The 17500-nt window shown below is 42.5% G+C and overlaps 1 protein-coding gene across 1 annotated transcript in view; it reads left to right on the top strand.

The window, feature by feature from the left end:
- Nucleotides 1-17500, top strand: part of ttll4 (tubulin tyrosine ligase-like family, member 4) — a 57625-nt gene that overhangs the window by 5154 nt on the left and 34971 nt on the right. Inside the window, exons 3-10 of the mRNA XM_084085017.1 lie at nucleotides 1518-1795; nucleotides 2881-3198; nucleotides 3622-3751; nucleotides 7620-8313; nucleotides 10663-10934; nucleotides 13407-13477; nucleotides 13619-13739; nucleotides 14596-14669. Of these exons, the coding sequence (XP_083941143.1) occupies nucleotides 1518-1795; nucleotides 2881-3198; nucleotides 3622-3751; nucleotides 7620-8313; nucleotides 10663-10934; nucleotides 13407-13477; nucleotides 13619-13739; nucleotides 14596-14669 (1958 nt within the window). The remainder of the gene's footprint in view (nucleotides 1-1517; nucleotides 1796-2880; nucleotides 3199-3621; nucleotides 3752-7619; nucleotides 8314-10662; nucleotides 10935-13406; nucleotides 13478-13618; nucleotides 13740-14595; nucleotides 14670-17500) is intronic.

The raw sequence follows: 17500 nt of genomic DNA on the forward strand, positions 1-17500 counted from the left end.
AGAAATGTGAGAGAAAAACACCTGCAATGGCTCACTAGAGTGGAATTTTCAGTTTAAACTTTTTATACACGTTTGAAGGACCATGACAAAGACTTTTAATGTGTCCCACCAAAATTCACACCCTACGTGGTGCCCGGTGCTTGGACCCGGTTCGGTGCCCCCCGGGACGGTTTTGTCAACGGGGGGTTTTGTGTTGCCCTCAGAATCTATTTGGGTGCCATTTTACACCACTAACATTAATCTTTTATTTTTTTTATTGTATATCTGCTATTTTTGAATAGCCAACGTATACAATATGGATAAAGGGGTGAAAATGTATTAACCTTTTCCTGGGGACACCTTGGAACCCCCTCAAGGACCACTGGTTGAGAACCACTGATTTAAGGGAAATGCTGTAATGACAATACAGGGGCACTTCTATAACTTATCCATTCATTTAGATTTAAATAGAGTAGAGCAGGGGTCTTCAACAGGGGGTCCTCAGAGTTACCACAAGGGGACCGCCAAATCATTGTGCGATATGATTTTTTTTTTTTTTACATTAACCACTTGAACCCTAGCAGTCGAAAATAGCAGATCTACAAGCGTCACGTTTCAACTGCGCAGACGGTGTCTCACGCAAACGCGTTACCTAAAGAATTCGGTCTGAGCATGCACAAAATGGCGGCTCCCGTGGACAACTCTAGTGCGTCCCATGGACGCCACGACGGTGTCATGAATGCGTCCTTTCGCAATATTGTGCGTCAGCGACGCAGGACGCAGGCCTATGAGTATCTCTGGTACCTAGGGAGTTTCGTAGGTTTTCGATGCTGCAAAATGGAGTTATGGCTGTTAAAGCCCAGCCAATAGGAAGACAGAGGGAGCGGGGCTTAAATGACAGCTCGTCCCTATAGACGGATTTCCGCGCGACGTCATCACAGAGCAGAATGCGCAATCTGCGCATGCCCGGGTGAAAGGCGCGTTCGAAAATACAGCCCTGAGCGGCAGTGAGCGCACTGGCCAATACAAACTAATAGGCGAGTGTGCTCCGGTGCGTAATTTCCAAACGCACCCATAGGCTTCCCCCGCGTCTGCGCGGTCATATTCCTCTCATGTTTACTAACAGGAAACCCGTCTATTGGTGGTCTAAATCCACATACCGAATTTGTTCTCGGTAGCATGCTGCGAACTGGAGTTATGGCTGTTTAAAGCCCAGCCAATAGGAATTGTAGATAGGCTGTATTCACTTCCTGTTTGGCGTTGGAAGTTTGACGCCACGGTCACACCGTTTTATGAAAACTCAAGCTTTTGATAACTTTTCATCATTAAGGTCTTTTGTACGCTGAGCGAATTTGATATTTGTTTTTTGGGTGCTCCGGTTCTCCATTCAGGGACACTGTTGTCCAGCACAACATACTCTTTCTCTGTCTGTCTGTCTGTCTGTCTGTCTGTCTGTCTGTCAACACCGATTTGCAAAGGCGTTAACAAAATGTGTCAATCATGAGATTCAATTTTTTCTTTTTCTTCCATTCAATCAGGACTGTTGTCGTCTACCCCACCTGTCCCTCTCCACCCAAAACCTCCACCCACAGGCCCCCATCTGGACCCATAACCTCCACCCACAGGCCCCCATCTGGACCCATAACCTCCACCCACAGGCCCCCATCTGGACCCATAACCTCCACCCACAGGCCCCCATCTGGACCCATAACCTCCACCCACAGGCCCCCATCTGGACCCATAACCTCCACCCACAGGCCCCCATCTGGACCCATAACCTCCACCCACAGGCCCCCATCTGGACCCAAAACCACAGGTCTGCTTCAACTCTGTTCCTTTTAAGCATCTCTGTCCTTCATTTTAACCACTTTAACCATTGTTTTATACTTTGGTTATTCAAAAAAAGAAGATCTACATTAAGCTCATAGCTTTAGTCTGTTCTAAAGAACCTTATTATTTAGTCTGTTATAAAGAACCCTATTATTTAGTCTGTTCTAAAGAACCCTATTAATTAGTCTGTTCTAAAGAACCTTATTATTTAGTCTGTTCTAAATAACCTTATTATTTAGTCTGTTCTAAAGAACCTTATTATTTAGTCTGTTCTAAAGAACCTTATTATTTAGTCTGTTCTAAAGAACCTTATTATTTAGTCTGTTCTAAAGAACCTTATTATTTAGTCTGTTCTAAAGAACCTTATTATTTAGTCTGTTCTAAAGAACCCTATTATTTAGTCTGTTCTAAAGAACCTTATTATTTAGTCTGTTCTAAAGAACCTTATTATTTAGTCTGTTCTAAAGAACCTTATTATTTAGTCTGTTCTAAAGAACCTTATTATTTAGTCTGTTCTAAAGAACCCTATGATTTAGTCTGTTCTAAATAACCTTATTATTTAGTCTGTTCTAAAGAACCCTATGATTTAGTCTGTTCTAAATAACCTTATTATTTAGTCTGTTCTAAAGAACCCTATGATTTAGTTTGTTCTAAAGAACCTTATTATTTAGTCTGTTCTAAAGAACCCTATTATTTAGTCTGTTCTAAAGAACCTTATTATTTAGTCTGTTCTAAAGAACCTTATTATTTAGTCTGTTCTAAAGAACCGTATTGTTTAGTCTGTTCTAAAGAACCTTATTATTTAGTCTGTTCTAAAGAACCGTATTATTTAGTCTGTTCTAAAGAACCGTATTATTTAGTCTGTTCTAAAGAACCGTATTATTTAGTCTGTTCCAAAGAACCTTATTATTTAGTCTGTTCTAAAGAACCCTATTATTTAGTCTGTTCTAAAGAACCCTATTATTTAGTCTGTTCTAAAGAACCTTATTATTTAGTCTGTTCTAAAGAACCTTATTATTTAGTCTGTTCTCACTGATCTAAACCAAAGAACCTTGCCTTGCCTGCCTTCAGGAACGGTGTCGGTCATCATGCCGGCCAATCAGTCGTCTCCCTGGGGCGGGGGGGGTGGAGGCAAACCGCGGCTGGGCTCCTCCTCCAGACCGCCGGACGTTTCGGCCGCCGCCGATAAAGTGCCTTCAAGCGGACAGGAAACCACGACGGGCCTGCGAGAGCTCAGGGTCAGGGTCACCGACCTGACCAAAAACTCCTCCTCGTCTTCCTCCTCCTGTTCTAAGCAAAGAAGCGCAGCGTCTTTGGTCGTGATCGGGGAAAACGGGCATCGAACCGCCGCCGATGTGCCTTGTTCGGCCTCGAGGCGACGTGACGTCGGTAGGCCTATCACAATTATTAAAGAATGTTTGAATTTGAGATAATCACAATTATTTTTGCCATAATCATCATAATGGTTTCCATGTTAAAAAATGTTAATACATGCATACATAACCAGAAAGCATAAATAGCTGATCTACAAAGTGATACGTTGTAAGCTTGTACTTTACTGTAGATCAGCTATTAATGCTATTTTTACCTTTTTTTTAATACAATTAATACAAGTCAGTCATTTCTTTGTCTACTTCAGTTATTTGACATATCTTCCCGTGCAATGTTTTATTACGAAGCCTTAAAAGCAAACTGAAATGTCTTTAAATTCATATGTTCCAACAATGTTCAATGCCAAGAACACAATCAAATCGTTAATCACAAGTATTAGTGTGACAATTAATCGTCAGCTTAAATTTGTAATCGTGACAGCCCAAGACGTCGGGACTCGAACCCTGCAGCCGCGATGGAACGGTGGGCTTCCCGCTCCTCAAGAGGGTTCACTGTCCTCGGTGGAGGAGGGCCTGGAGCCGCCCGCCAGTTGGAGACCGGCAGACGCCAGGTAGTACAGATGTACCAATACCAGTTCATACCAGTAGGAGACACTAGGTAGTACAGATGTACCAATACCAGTTCATACCAGTAGGAGACACTAGGTAGTACAGATGTACCAATACCAGTTCATACCAGTAGGAGACACTAGGTAGTACAGATGTACCAATACCAGTTCATACCAGTAGGAGACACTAGGTAGTACAGATGTACCAATACCAGTTTATACCAGTAGTAGACACTAGGTAGTACAGATGTACCAATACCAGTTTATACCAGTAGTAGACACTAGGTAGTACAGATGTACCAATACCAGTTTATACCAGTAGTAGAGATGTAAAGATGAGTTTTTAGGGCTGTTTTAAATGAGCCCAGCGAACTGCGGGAGGAACTGAGGGATGGGGGTTAGACTATTCCATACCTTGGTGGCTGTGCTGTAGAAGGAGAATTTGCCCATGTTTGTTTTATGGGTGGGTGGTACCAGATTGTTGTTTATGCTCCCTCTAGTTTCATGACTGTGGGTGTCACTAACTTTTTAGTCCGGTAATTAAAGTAAAAAAATCCACTCAGGTTGGACCAAATTGTATTATTTTGTTTCTCAACTGATTTTGACTGGAGAAATTAGGTCTACTAGCCAGGATAAAAAAATCTACCCTGATCTGCTCACTGCTAATACCCTAAATCCAAGATGGCCGCCATTGTGAGTATTTAATTCCAAAAATTGGCATATCTTCCAAACTAATAGAGCTATGAATGTAAACAAAGTGTCTAATCCTATGTTTTTTAAGTCAGGGAATTGATTAGAAGCATTTTTAATAAGACTGAGATTTCTTTAGTAACTTAAGTTAAATTGTATTGCCATTTACAGGTGAAATCACAAAACTTAATGCAGTAAGTAAAACATAAAGAAAATAAAAGGCACATTGAAAGGCACAGGTGTTTTCAACGCTTGACTGTGACCTCCTGATTGCATTACACATAACTTAAATCATCTAGAAAACTCAAAATACCTATAATCTACTCCAACTTAATTTAACCACATCATGTAGAGACATGTAGAGAGATATGTAACCTTCACTGCATCATTGGTGCAGGTGATTTCAACACCCAGACAGTCTAATCATCTAGAAGCTCTTCACTGTTCACTTCAACATTGGTGCAGGTTATTCCCTTACACTGACCACAAGCTTCAGGACATCACAACTACACAAAGTCCCTTGTCTTGTACTTAAACAAGATGGAGAAGCTTCAGGATACTCATCCACACGGTATAGGCCTACAGCAAGTTTGTTGATGGCCTCTTTGTCCTGAGAAGAAGCGAGAACTACTGGGCAGGTATATATACAGTGACCTGTATATTGAACACGTTCTCATGAGGAACATTAAGGCGGTTGGTGGTCTGACAAGAGGTCGGGGGTTTGAACAGTCGACAAGTCTGATATGGTTGATGTCCACCCCAGCATGTGGAGAAGTCAACAGGGCCGTGAGAGAAGAGACTGGCCTTCAAGACATCAAGGAAGCAGTGGTCCACAAGGACAGGGCAGCTGCTAGGATGACCAGAGATGCCAAGGATGTGCAGATTATCCTGAACTACTTCTCTGAACGAAAACCTTTCTCCCGGGATTCGAGGGAACTGCATAGTCTGTCATCTGGAGTCGTAGCTGACAAGTCTGTGAATGTAGAAAGAGCAGAGTCAGTTGGTCATGCCATACTGAAATCCATGCAGGGCAAATCGGTAGCAGAGCACACGTTCCGCAAGAGAGATCAGGTCACCACACTTGCTGCCTCAACTTACATTGCCATTGAAGGAAAACGCCTGGAGATCGACCCGAAACAGTTGTTCCAACGTCTTGTTGTGGCAGGAACAGGGACTGTTGACACAAGAACCTTGTTCACATACGAGTTGTCAGCTTACCCCACAGCTCTGTTTGACAACAGTCTCCTGATGCGTCCGCCAGACAAGGCCAGTCTCCAGACAGGCCTGGTGAAGAAGGTACCATCCTTTGTAGTAAGTCAATGTCCAGATGATGTTGTGTACGTCCTTGATGGTGGTGCACTCTTGCAACGGCTGCCATGGCCCAACCAGACAACATATGCCAATCTATCCAGTTTGTATGTGCAGTATCTACATCGCCACTACAGACATGCTGTTGTCGTATTTGATGGTTATGGAAGTGGTCCCTCTACCAAGGATGAAGCACACCAGAGACGTTCCATGTCAAACAACATCGGAGCAGAAGTTGACTTCAAGCCAGAAATGCAGCTGACCATGAAGAAGAAGGCATTCCTCGCAAACCCCAGGAATAAGCAGAAGTTCCTGTACTTCATTGGCAGTGAGCTGGAGAAAGCTGGAGTTGAACTCTACCACAGTGCTGGTGATGCTGACTACGACATTGTGTCAACAGCATGTACCATGGCCAAGAGAAGATCAGTGGCAGTGGTTGGGGACGACACCGACCTGCTGGTCCTGCTGCTGCACCATCTCAGTCCCAGCCATCATGCCATCTTCCTACAGACAGCCAGCAAGATCCTCAACATCCGGATCCTACAAGGTAATCTAGCCCCTAACCTTACTGCATCATTGCTCTTCCTACATTCCATCACAGGGTGTGATACGACGTCAAGGCCGTACAGCATAGGGAAGGTCATGGCAATGAGCAAATGCCATCAGCTCAAGGACCCCGCCAGCTTATTCATGAAGCCAAATCAAAGCCACGATGATGTCAACAAGCATGGCCAGGCCGCTCTAGAAGTCCTGTACAACTGTAAGCCTGGGAATAGCCTTGACTTTGAAAGAGCAGCCAGGTTCAGTAGCAAGGTGGCGTCCAGGTTGGTCTATCTGCCTCCTGAATCTCTCCCACCTACTTGCGATGCAGCCAAGTACCATAGTTACCGAGTGTACCACCAGATACAAACCTGGCTAGGCAATATTCTTGATCCAACCAAGTGGGGATGGTTGCTCCACAAAGGCCAACATGTGGAGAATCTCAAGCCAGTGAGGATGCAGAGGGATGCTGCTCCAGCAGCCTTGCTGAAGCTAGTCAAATGCAACTGCCACGGCAAGTGCGAAAAAAACACCTGTTCCTGTCGCAAGAATGGACTGCTGTGCACCCTGGCTTGTGGTCAGTGTAAGGGAATCACCTGCACCAATGTTGAAGTGAACAGTGAAGAGCTTCTAGATGATTAGACTGTCTGGGTGTTGAAATCACCTGCACCAATGATGCAGTGAAGGTTCTACATATCTTTCTACATGTCTCTACATGATGTGGTTAAATTAAGTTGGAGTAGATTATAGATATTTTGAGTTTTCTAGATGATTTAAGTTGTGTAATGCAATCAGGAGGTCACAGTCAAGCGTTGAAAACACCTGTGCCTTTCAATGTGCCTTTTATTTTCTTTATGTTTTACTTACTGCATTTAGTTTTGTGATTTCACCTGCCATTTACACCTTTCACCTGTAAATGGCAATAACATTTAAGTTAAGTTACCAAAAAAATCTCAGTCTTTTTAAAAATGCTTCTAATCAATTCCCTGACCTCAAAAACATAGGATTAGACACTGTGTTTACATTCATAGCTCTATTAGTTTGGAAGATATGCCAATTTTTGGAATTGAGCCGTAGAGAGGAGTTCATAGTGGGAAGAGCCTTAGTGAGAGGAGCCGTAGAGAGGAGGGACAGTAACTACAGTCGATAAGAGTACATATAATGTCAAATATACCCTCGGCGCAGCGTGACGTATTTGTCAAATCTGCTCTGTGCAGTCTAGTTTGTTAAGTTTGTTAAGCCTACAATTCTAACGGTAATGTAATGTTTATATGTTCAATGTTCAAAAACACAAAATCATTGATCAACTATTTTTATGATGACTAATCACCAGGCTGAGGAGCAGCGGAGGAGAAGCGTCTTCCAGAGAGAGTCAGGAGGAGAGGAGGAGTCCTGCTGCACCTCCTTCCCTTCCCCCTGAGGAGAGGAGGAGTCCCGCTGCTCGTCCTCCCTGCCGCGCCGCTCCTTTCCTCTCCTCCTCCTCCGAGTTTGAGAGTCGTCCTCCTCCTCCTCCTCCTCCTTCCCCCCGCTCCTCTGGGGAGTTAGAAGAGTCTCTAGAGGTTGGAACCCTTAACTTCACTGAGGCCGTTCAGAAACTGATCAAGGGCTTCCTGCTGCTCCCTCCTCACCTTGATAACGGTACCCTGGCTAACGGTACCCTGGCTAACGGTACCCTACCTAACGGTACCCTGGCTAACGGTAGCCTGGCTAGCGGTACCATGGTTAACGGTAGCCTGGCTAACGGTAGCCTGGCGAACGGTAGCCTCGCTAGCGTTACCATGGTTAACGGTACCCTGGCTAGCGGTACCATGGCTAACGGTACCCTGGCTAACGGTAGCCTGGCTAACGGTACTCAGGCTAGTGGACCTCACAGCGCTGGCGGTAGCGCGGTCCAGCCTGGTTGTCTTCCAGACCTGGAGACTAAAGGCCAATCAGCAGCACGTGTGTCCCGAACCGCCGAGCCAACAGCAGCGACCGTCTGTTCATTACCCATCAGTCCCGGCGGCGCAGGAGTGCCTGAACACAAGGTAACTGAGAAGGGAAAATATTTGCGCAACTGCAGCGTTAGTAATTTTATGCTCGTAATTTTTTATTTTTTTTAAAACTTGGTCTTTATTTTTCAAACAAACAAAACATACGTTCAAAAAAGACATTACAATAAGGAAAACAAAAAACGGAACGGAAGAAAAAGACAGAACAGTAAAAAAAAACAATCCAGAAAAAGAAAAGAAAAAGGGGGAAGGGACAATACAGGGGGGGGGTATACACTATTCATTTACTCTCATACACATGCCATTTCTCCCAACGTTTCTCAAAAATCTCTTGCCTTAATCCTTAAATTATAAGTCATTTTTTCCATAAGACATATTTCTTCAATAATATCACACCAATGTTCCTCTCTAGGAGGGTCTGTTTTCAGCCATTTCCTTGTGATGGCTTTTTTAGCTGCCAGTGTCAAGATTTTGAACAGGTAAACGTCCTCATGTCCTATTATGTCATCTGGTGTCAAACCGAGATACAAAATCCGGGGATCACAGACAATCTTGTAGCCCATTACTGCCTCCAAAATCCGGAGAACACTGTCCCAGAATGACTGTATTTTCTTACATGACCAGAAAATGTGTGAATGATTGGCGTTCGGATGCCCACACTCTCTCCAACAATACTGCTGCTTACTCAGTTGTTTGCTTTTGATTTTAGGTGTAATGAAAAAGCGTATTAAATTCTTCCACCCAAATTCCCTCCATTGCTTAGAGTTTGTTGAAGATTGTTGTGTGGAACACATGGAACGCCACTCACTCTCAGACATCTCAATATTAAATTCAGATTCCCATTTCGATTTCACATACATTGTATTTCTTCCATGTTGCTTCTGCAAGCCTCTATACAGTTTGGAAACAATCCTTGAAGGTGTTTGTTCGTATGCACCCGTCAAAACACCAATCACTTCATTTCCTTCCACTGATAGCTCCTTTTTAATTTCTGTGTCATAAAAATGTCTTAGCTGAAAAAATCTGAACATGTCACCATTTTCCAAGTCAAACTCCCTCTTGAGTTGATCAAAATATTTGAATTGTTGACCCTCTAGAAGTGTACACATAGCTGTTATTCCTCTGTCTCTCCATCTTTCATATGTCTTATCTAGTTCCCCAGGTCTGAATTTCGTAGTATGGGAGGGCCAGATCAGGAGTTTACTGTCACCTGTCAATTTATACTTTTTAACCACATCATGCCATATTCCCAACGTTTTGCTTACAATAGAATTGTCTCCCTTAAATTCTTTTCCACTTAACATGGCCTGAGGGGGAGCTCGACCCACACCCACCTCAATGTCCTTCCACCTGGATACATAGTTTGGGGAGCACCAGTAGACGATATACCTCAATTGTGCAGCATAATAGTATTCTTTGAAATTTGGCAGTGCTAGTCCTCCATTTTCCTTGTCTAATTGAAGAGTCTTGAGTCTTACCCTGGGTCGAGCTCCTGCCCAAATAAACCTAGAGATCAACTTATCCCACGCAGAGAACTGTTATGCTCGTAATTTTAAGTAATTTTATGCTCGGTAATTTTAAGTAATTTTATGCTCGATAGTTTTAAGTAATTTTAAGCTCGGTTGCGTGTGGGTGTCACGCTCAACGCTCCGAAAATAGCTGATTTAGCTCAAAACACATCTGCGACGCGTCCTGAGCTTGTAGATGTGGCGATGTATAAAACATTTATTTTACTAAATCAACTGTAGATTCAGTAGCCTGGAAACCAGACAGCAGATTAGTCTGGTCCTGCTCGGTTGTGATTGGATTTCGCTGCCCCCGAACTTGTGGGGAACCAATCAGGGCCCAGTGTGCAAATATGGGGCGGGTTTATCGCTAGAGGCGTTTTGTCTGTATCTGCTGCTTGGAAATATGAGTGATATTAGTCTGGCCATGCCAGCCAATAGACCAATTATTTGTTTACCAACATTGAGACTGGACGCACAGGTGATTGTTTCACGCAATCAATTCTCAACCTGTTGTTTCGGGGTGCGCTGGTTTCAGCACACCCCAACCCCCTCTAACCTCTAACCCCAACCCCCTCTTGTGTATTGGCTGGTGAGGCGCGTCCTAGCGAGACCTGACAGAATGGTTTCATTGAGCGCATACTGGTTCTTATCAGTCTGACGTCGTCTGTTATGGGGTCTATAGATTCAGACCACTAAAATATTATGATATTTAGTCAACTAAAACTAGACTAAAAGTAAAACATTTCAGATAACCAGAATATGACAAAAAAACTAAATGGAATTGTATTTAAAAGACTAATAACTAAGCTAAATTTAAAAAAATGAACACTGCCGCAGTCTGACCTTTGACCCCTGTCATGGTTATCTCCTCCCATAGACTGAAGCTACAGCAGCAGTGCCTTCTTTCTGCCTTTCTCTGTCTGACCGCCGGGGGGCGCTACAACACGTGGATGATGCCGGCCATGCCAACAACCACCCAACCGCCTCCTCCACAGCAGACATGGTGGTGGGATCAACCGACGACCCTCCTTCACAGCAGGCTGCTGCTGCTGCTGCTGCTGGAGAAAACAGTGGCGGACGGACGGACGGCGCTCGGTCGACAACGTCGTGTAAATATCCGTCCTCTGCGACCGCGCCGCTTAAACCAAGGTATACGATTGTCACGATAGGCTCTATGCACGGCAGCCATATTGGAAAGAAACTGGGCCTCTTCCTTACTTCCTTCACAGGTTTTACCAATTATACTGATGATTAAGGCTCTGTTCCATTTAGTGTAGCACAGTGCTTCTCAACTTTTTAACTTCAAGGAGCCTCATAACTTTTGCACACCCATAAGGGTCCAATTCAAACTCCCTCAAGGACCCATGAGGGTCCCTGGACCACACTTTGAGACCCACTGGTGTAGCAGTGTTTCCAGTGAGTCTGTTTGACAGAGCCTTCATTAGTATCATTGGTAACACCTGTGAAGGAAGTAAGGAAGAGGCCCAGTTTCTTTACAATATGGCTGCTGTGCATAGAGCCTGTTCATAATTGTCATATATGTTATATACATAGGTTTTTTTTTCTCACCCGTAAATGAATGCCCTACTTCGTCATACTCCAGTGTCATAAAAAAGTTGCCGAAAATTGCTGATCTACAAGCTATCAATGCGTCACTTAACACGTTTTAATACAGAACACACATTTTCTGGTGGGTTGCAAATGTAATTTAAGAGTACCCATTCATCAGCTTAAATTCTATAGTGTTACAGTTCCAATAGAGCACCGAAGTCTGACGTAATTTACTCATCCTAGGTTTGTCGACCTGGTTCGCGGTTTTCCACCCCCATTCTGAATCCCCATAGACTTATTTAATATCGCGTCAAATAATAACTGTGTTCCAAAAATAAACAAATGACCCCGGCGGTTTGACTCTTATGGATATGAAGCATCAACTGACGGTGAGAAAACGCTAATGTTACTTCCGCCGAATTAGTTACATTTTCGCCAGAAACAGACTGTATCAAATATACTTACTTACTTACTGCCCTTTATTGCGGCTGGCATGTAGGGCAGCAACAAAGGATCTCCACTCCTGTCTGTTCTGGGACAGCGTCTTTATAGAACCCCAGGTGTGATGCAGGTTCTTCAGCTCTCCCTCCACTGTCCTGCGCCAGGTGTTCTTGGGTCGGCCTCTCTTGCGTTTACCGTCTGGTGTCCAGTGAAGGGCAGTTTGGGTGATGTTGTCCTGCTCCCTACGGATTACATGTCCTATCCATTTCCACCGCCTTCTTATAAGGATGGTAGCCATGTTGTCCTGTTTACACAGGCTAAGAAGGTGTTGGTTGGAGATGGTTTTGGGCCAGAATATTCTGGTATCAAATATAAGTGACTGACTATCATAAACGATACAGAACCTCCTCCCTGAAATAGTTAGTTTGTTTGTTTGTTTATTTTTGGACCACAATTCTTATATGAGACGATTCTATGATGACCCGATGTTATTCTCCATAGAGAAATTACTTTACGAACCTGGGGATGAACGAGTGACGTCAGGACTTCTGTACTCTATTGTGTCTGCTCATTTTGTTGTGTCATCACTTCCTGTTTCACTTCATGTGTTCTGAGTGAGTTCTCTCTCCTGATTGGATCACATTTCTGTCCTGAGCTGAAAATGTGTTTTCTGTTTATTAAAGAGCTGGAGACACAGGAAGACTTATGTTACTGAACAAACACTATAGTAATGATTACTAATGATTACTATCACAATATAGAGCTATTTAACACTGTTACTGAACAAACACTCTATAGCAATGATTACTATCACAATATAGAGCTATTTAACACTGTTACTGAACAAACACTCTATAGCAATGATTACTATCACAATATAGAGCTATTTAACACTGTTACTGAACAAACACTATAGTAATGATTACTATCACAATATAGAGCTATTTAACACTGTTACTGAACAAACACTATAGTAATGATTACTAATGATTACTATCACAATATAGAGCTATTTAACACTGTTACTGAACAAACACTATAGTAATGATTACTAATGATTACTATCACACTACAGAGCTATTTAACACTGTTACTGAACAAACACTCTATAGCAATGATTACTATCACAATATAGAGCTATTTAACACTGTTACTGAACAAACACTATAGTAATGATCACTATCACAATATAGAGCTATTTAACACTGTTACTGAACAAACACTATAGTAATGATTACTATCACAATATAGAGCTATTTAACACTTTTACTGAACAAACAGTATAGTAATGATTACTAATGATTACTATCACAATATAGAGCTGTTTAACACTGTTACTGAACAAACACTCTATAGTAATGATTACTATCACAATATGGAGCTGTTTAACACTGTTACTGAACAAACACTCTAGAGTAATGATTACTATCACAATATAGAGCTATTTAACACTGTTACTGAACAAACACTCTATAGTGATGATTACTATCACAATATAGAGCTAGTTAACACTGTTACTGAACAAACACACATTGAAAATATCACTAACCTTACCTTTTAAATGCCAGAAAACACAATGAAATGACATTATTAATCAGAATTATGTGTGTGTCTCATGGCTGCCACCAGGTGGCCAACAGACAGCAGTGCCATGCAGGGCAGCCAACCCAATGAACCCATGGATACAGACTGTTTACAAGGTAATGCATAGAGGGTTAAATATACTGTTGATTTAGACCTCTGGCTCTCAGCCTGGGGGTCAGCCTGGCGGTCAGGAGGTCAGCCTGGAGGTCGCGACCGGTGCTGCAACTGATTTTATTTGTCTGATGCTTGTTTGTCAGCGTCCAATCAGATGTCTGCCTCTGTGGGCTCCGTGACCAATCAGATCTCTGCCATACACCTGACCAATCGGCCTGCGCCTTCGTGCCCCTCCAACTCTGCTGAGGAGCGTGTGATTGAAGGGTGAGTTTCACTCAATTTACATCAATGGTTCTCAAAGTGGGGTCCGGGGACCCCCAGGTGTCCTTATAGGGGGGGTTCCAGGGGGTCCCCAGCAAAATGAGTTAATCCAGCATCACAATTAGGGGTGTGCCGATATATCGTCCCGCGATATATCGCGATACGTTTTCGCGACGATATGTATCGTTTTGGAAAAAAATATATCGTTTTTGGAAATTTTTTTTTTTTTTTTTTTTTTTTTTTTTTTTACAATCATAATAATCAGGCATGCAAACGGCCCCGAAGTGAAAAGAGTGACAACATGTTTTTTTTTCGGGTCAGGTGTCATACTATTTGGATTCAAAACGACTATTGTAGCTGAAAAGCTACAAGTTTGCATGTCTGAATAATGCAAAAACAGAATTATTTGTTTGCATTTTCTTTTTTTCTCCTCCATATATTTTCATAATAAAAAAAGTGTGTATCGTATCGTATCGAAATCGTATCGAAGTTGTGAGCCAAATATCGTATCGTATCGTTTCGTGAAATTAGTGTATCGGCACACCCCTAATCACAATCATTTGAACCACTTTATACATTTATACGTTGGGCTATTAAAACATTGCAGATCTACAAGCTCACAGCTTGTAGATCTGCTATTTTTGACCATTTTTGAATATCGAAAATGTTTGGAAATGTTTTAATTATTTTGAAAACATTTTTTTCCATGAATATTCTCTTCTGGGGGTCCCTTGGGGATGACCAAAATTGCCATCCTAAGATGTTGATATCCTGAAGTATACAGTAGTAATGCAAACGTGTGTGTGTGTGTGTGTGTGTGTGTGTGTGTGTGTGTGTGTGTGTGTGTGTGTGTGATTAGTCAGCAGATTATCGATGAAGAAGATGATGATGATGACTTTCCAGATGAGCTGGAAAATGGTTGCAGTGATGATGGTACACACACACACGCACACGCACACGCACACACACACACACGCACACGCACACACAAACGTTTTTCGTGTGTGATCATGAGATACCCATATTGTCCCGCCCCTAGCAGGACCTCTGATGTCACTCTGACTGTAGCCCCGCCCCTAGCAGGACCTCTGATGTCACTCTGACTGTAGCCCCGGGAACCCATGCCTTTTTTTTGGTTTCAAAAGAAAAAAAGCCTGGGGTAATGTTGCTGGAACTGTGGTCTATGAGTGGGAGTGAACCTTGTATTGCCCTAACCAATAAGAGTGCAGAGGGGCGTCGTTCCAAATTTGGTAATGTCAGTGTTTTGTGCACAGGCTGGGGGGGGGGGCACATAGATTGGTGAAGCAATAGGGAGCCGGCGTTGGATTCAAGCGGGAGGTTTGGTTCCGCCCCTCTAGACCTTGGAAAGCCTGCGTTCCTCCAGTCTACTCTGACTCAGACATAACCATAAACAAACCCAATACGCCCATGTATAGGCACGCCACTATCACATAACCATAAACCAACCCATATATGAGCATCTGGTTGTCCAGAGCCACAGATCCGACCACTATGCCCATATATGGTCAGGTGCTTATATGGGACCAACCGACTTCAAACTCGGCGAGCACATCGGTAAGGTCTGGAGGGAGTGCGGTGCCCGCCGCCGAGTCATTCGGATATGCGGTTGTCCAGAACCGCCAATCCGACCAATAGGCCCATATATGGGCTGATATATAGTGCGTAGCAAAACATCCTGAAGGGGGCTGTTGTGTTGTCTGTAGTTAACGTGTTATGGGTGTGTTGTCTGTAGTTAACGTGTTATGGGTGTGTTGTCTGTAGTTAACGTGTTATGGGTGTGTTGTCTGTAGTTAACGTGTTATGGGTGTGTTGTCTGTAGTTAACGTGTTATGGGTGTGTTGTCTGTAGTTAACGTGTTATGGCTGTGTTGTCTGTAGTTAACGTGTTATGGGTGTGTTGTCTGTAGTTAACATGTTATGGGTGTGTTGTCTGTAGTTAACGTGTTATGGCTGTGTTGTCTGTAGTTAACGTGTTATGGGTGTGTTGTCTGTAGTTAACATGTTATGGGTGTGTTGTCTGTAGTTAACATGTTATGGGTGTGTTGTCTGTAGTTAACGTGTTATGGGTGTGTTGTCTGTAGTTAACATGTTATGGCTGTGTTGTCTGTAGTTAACATGTTATGGCTGTGTTGTCTGTAGTTAACATGTTATGGGTGTGTTGTCTGTAGTTAACGTGTTATGGCTGTGTTGTCTGTAGTTAACGTGTTATGGGTGTGTTGTCTGTAGTTAACGTGTTATGGCTGTGTTGTCTGTAGTTAACACATTGACTGCCTGAATTATTTTCACTGCCTATTGTTATTCATGCCAGACATTTTTCAATGGAAAAAAAAAAAGTACTCAGGAGCCGAGATACAAAATTTTAAAGTTTTAAGTTAACAAGGAAGTGGATGAGAGTAAAGATCTTCGAAAATTCATATCTCCTTGGTCTTTGGGTCAAATTTAAAAAAAAAAAAGTAAAAAAAAAAAAAAAAAAATTTTGAAAATTTTTGAAAAATTAATTTTTTACTAAAAACGAGTTAACTCGTTTTTAGCAGATCTTGGCACTCAAGTGATGAAAAGCTAAAAACGAGTTAATTCGTTTTAGGCATTCAATGTGTTAACATGTTATGGGTGTGTTGTCTGTAGTTAACATGTTATGGGTGTGTTGTCTGTAGTTAACATGTTATGGGTGTGTTGTCTGTAGTTAACATGTTATGGGTGTGTTGTCTGTAGTTAACATGTTATGGGTGTGTTGTCTGTAGTTAACATGTTATGGGTGTGTTGTCTGTAGTTAACATGTTATGGGTGTGTTGTCTGTAGTTAACATGTTATGGGTGTGTTGTCTGTAGTTAACATGTTATGGGTGTGTTGTCTGTAGTTAACATGTTATGGGTGTGTTGTCTGTAGTTAACGTGTTATGGCTGTGTTGTCTGTAGTTAACATGTTATGGCTGTGTTGTCTGTAGTTAACATGTTATGGGTGTGTTGTCTGTAGTTAACATGTTATGGGTGTGTTGTCTGTAGTTAACGTGTTATGGCTGTGTTGTCTGTAGTTAACATGTTATGGGTGTGTTGTCTGTAGTTAACGTGTTATGGGTGTGTTGTCTGTAGTTAACATGTTATGGCTGTGTTGTCTGTAGTTAACGTGTTATGGCTGTGTTGTCTGTAGTTAACATGTTATGGGTGTGTTGTCTGTAGTTAACATGTTATGGGTGTGTTGTCTGTAGTTAACATGTTATGGGTGTGTTGTCTGTAGTTAACATGTTATGGGTGTGTTGTCTGTAGTTAACATGTTATGGGTGTGTTGTCTGTAGTTAACATGTTATGGGTGTGTTGTCTGTAGTTAACATGTTATGGGTGTGTTGTCTGTAGTTAACGTGTTATGGGTGTGTTGTCTGTAGTTAACGTGTTATGGCTGTGTTGTCTGTAGTTAACATGTTATGGGTGTGTTGTCTGTAGTTAACGTGTTATGGGTGTGTTGTCTGTAGTTAACATGTTATGGGTGTGTTGTCTGTAGTTAACGTGTTATGGGTGTGTTGTCTGTAGTTAACGTGTTATGGGTGTGTTGTCTGTAGTTAACATGTTATGGCTGTGTTGTCTGTAGTTAACGTGTTATGGGTGTGTTGTCTGTAGTTAACGTGTTATGGGTGTGTTGTCTGTAGTTAACGTGTTATGGGTGTGTTGTCTGTAGTTAACGTGTTATGGGTGTGTTGTCTGTAGTTAACGTGTTATGGGTGTGTTGTCTGTAGTTAACGTGTTATGGGTG

This window comes from Gymnoscopelus microlampas (assembly GCF_963454915.1).
Source record: "Gymnoscopelus microlampas genome assembly, chromosome: 17".
Lineage (NCBI taxonomy): Eukaryota > Metazoa > Chordata > Actinopteri > Myctophiformes > Myctophidae > Gymnoscopelus > Gymnoscopelus microlampas.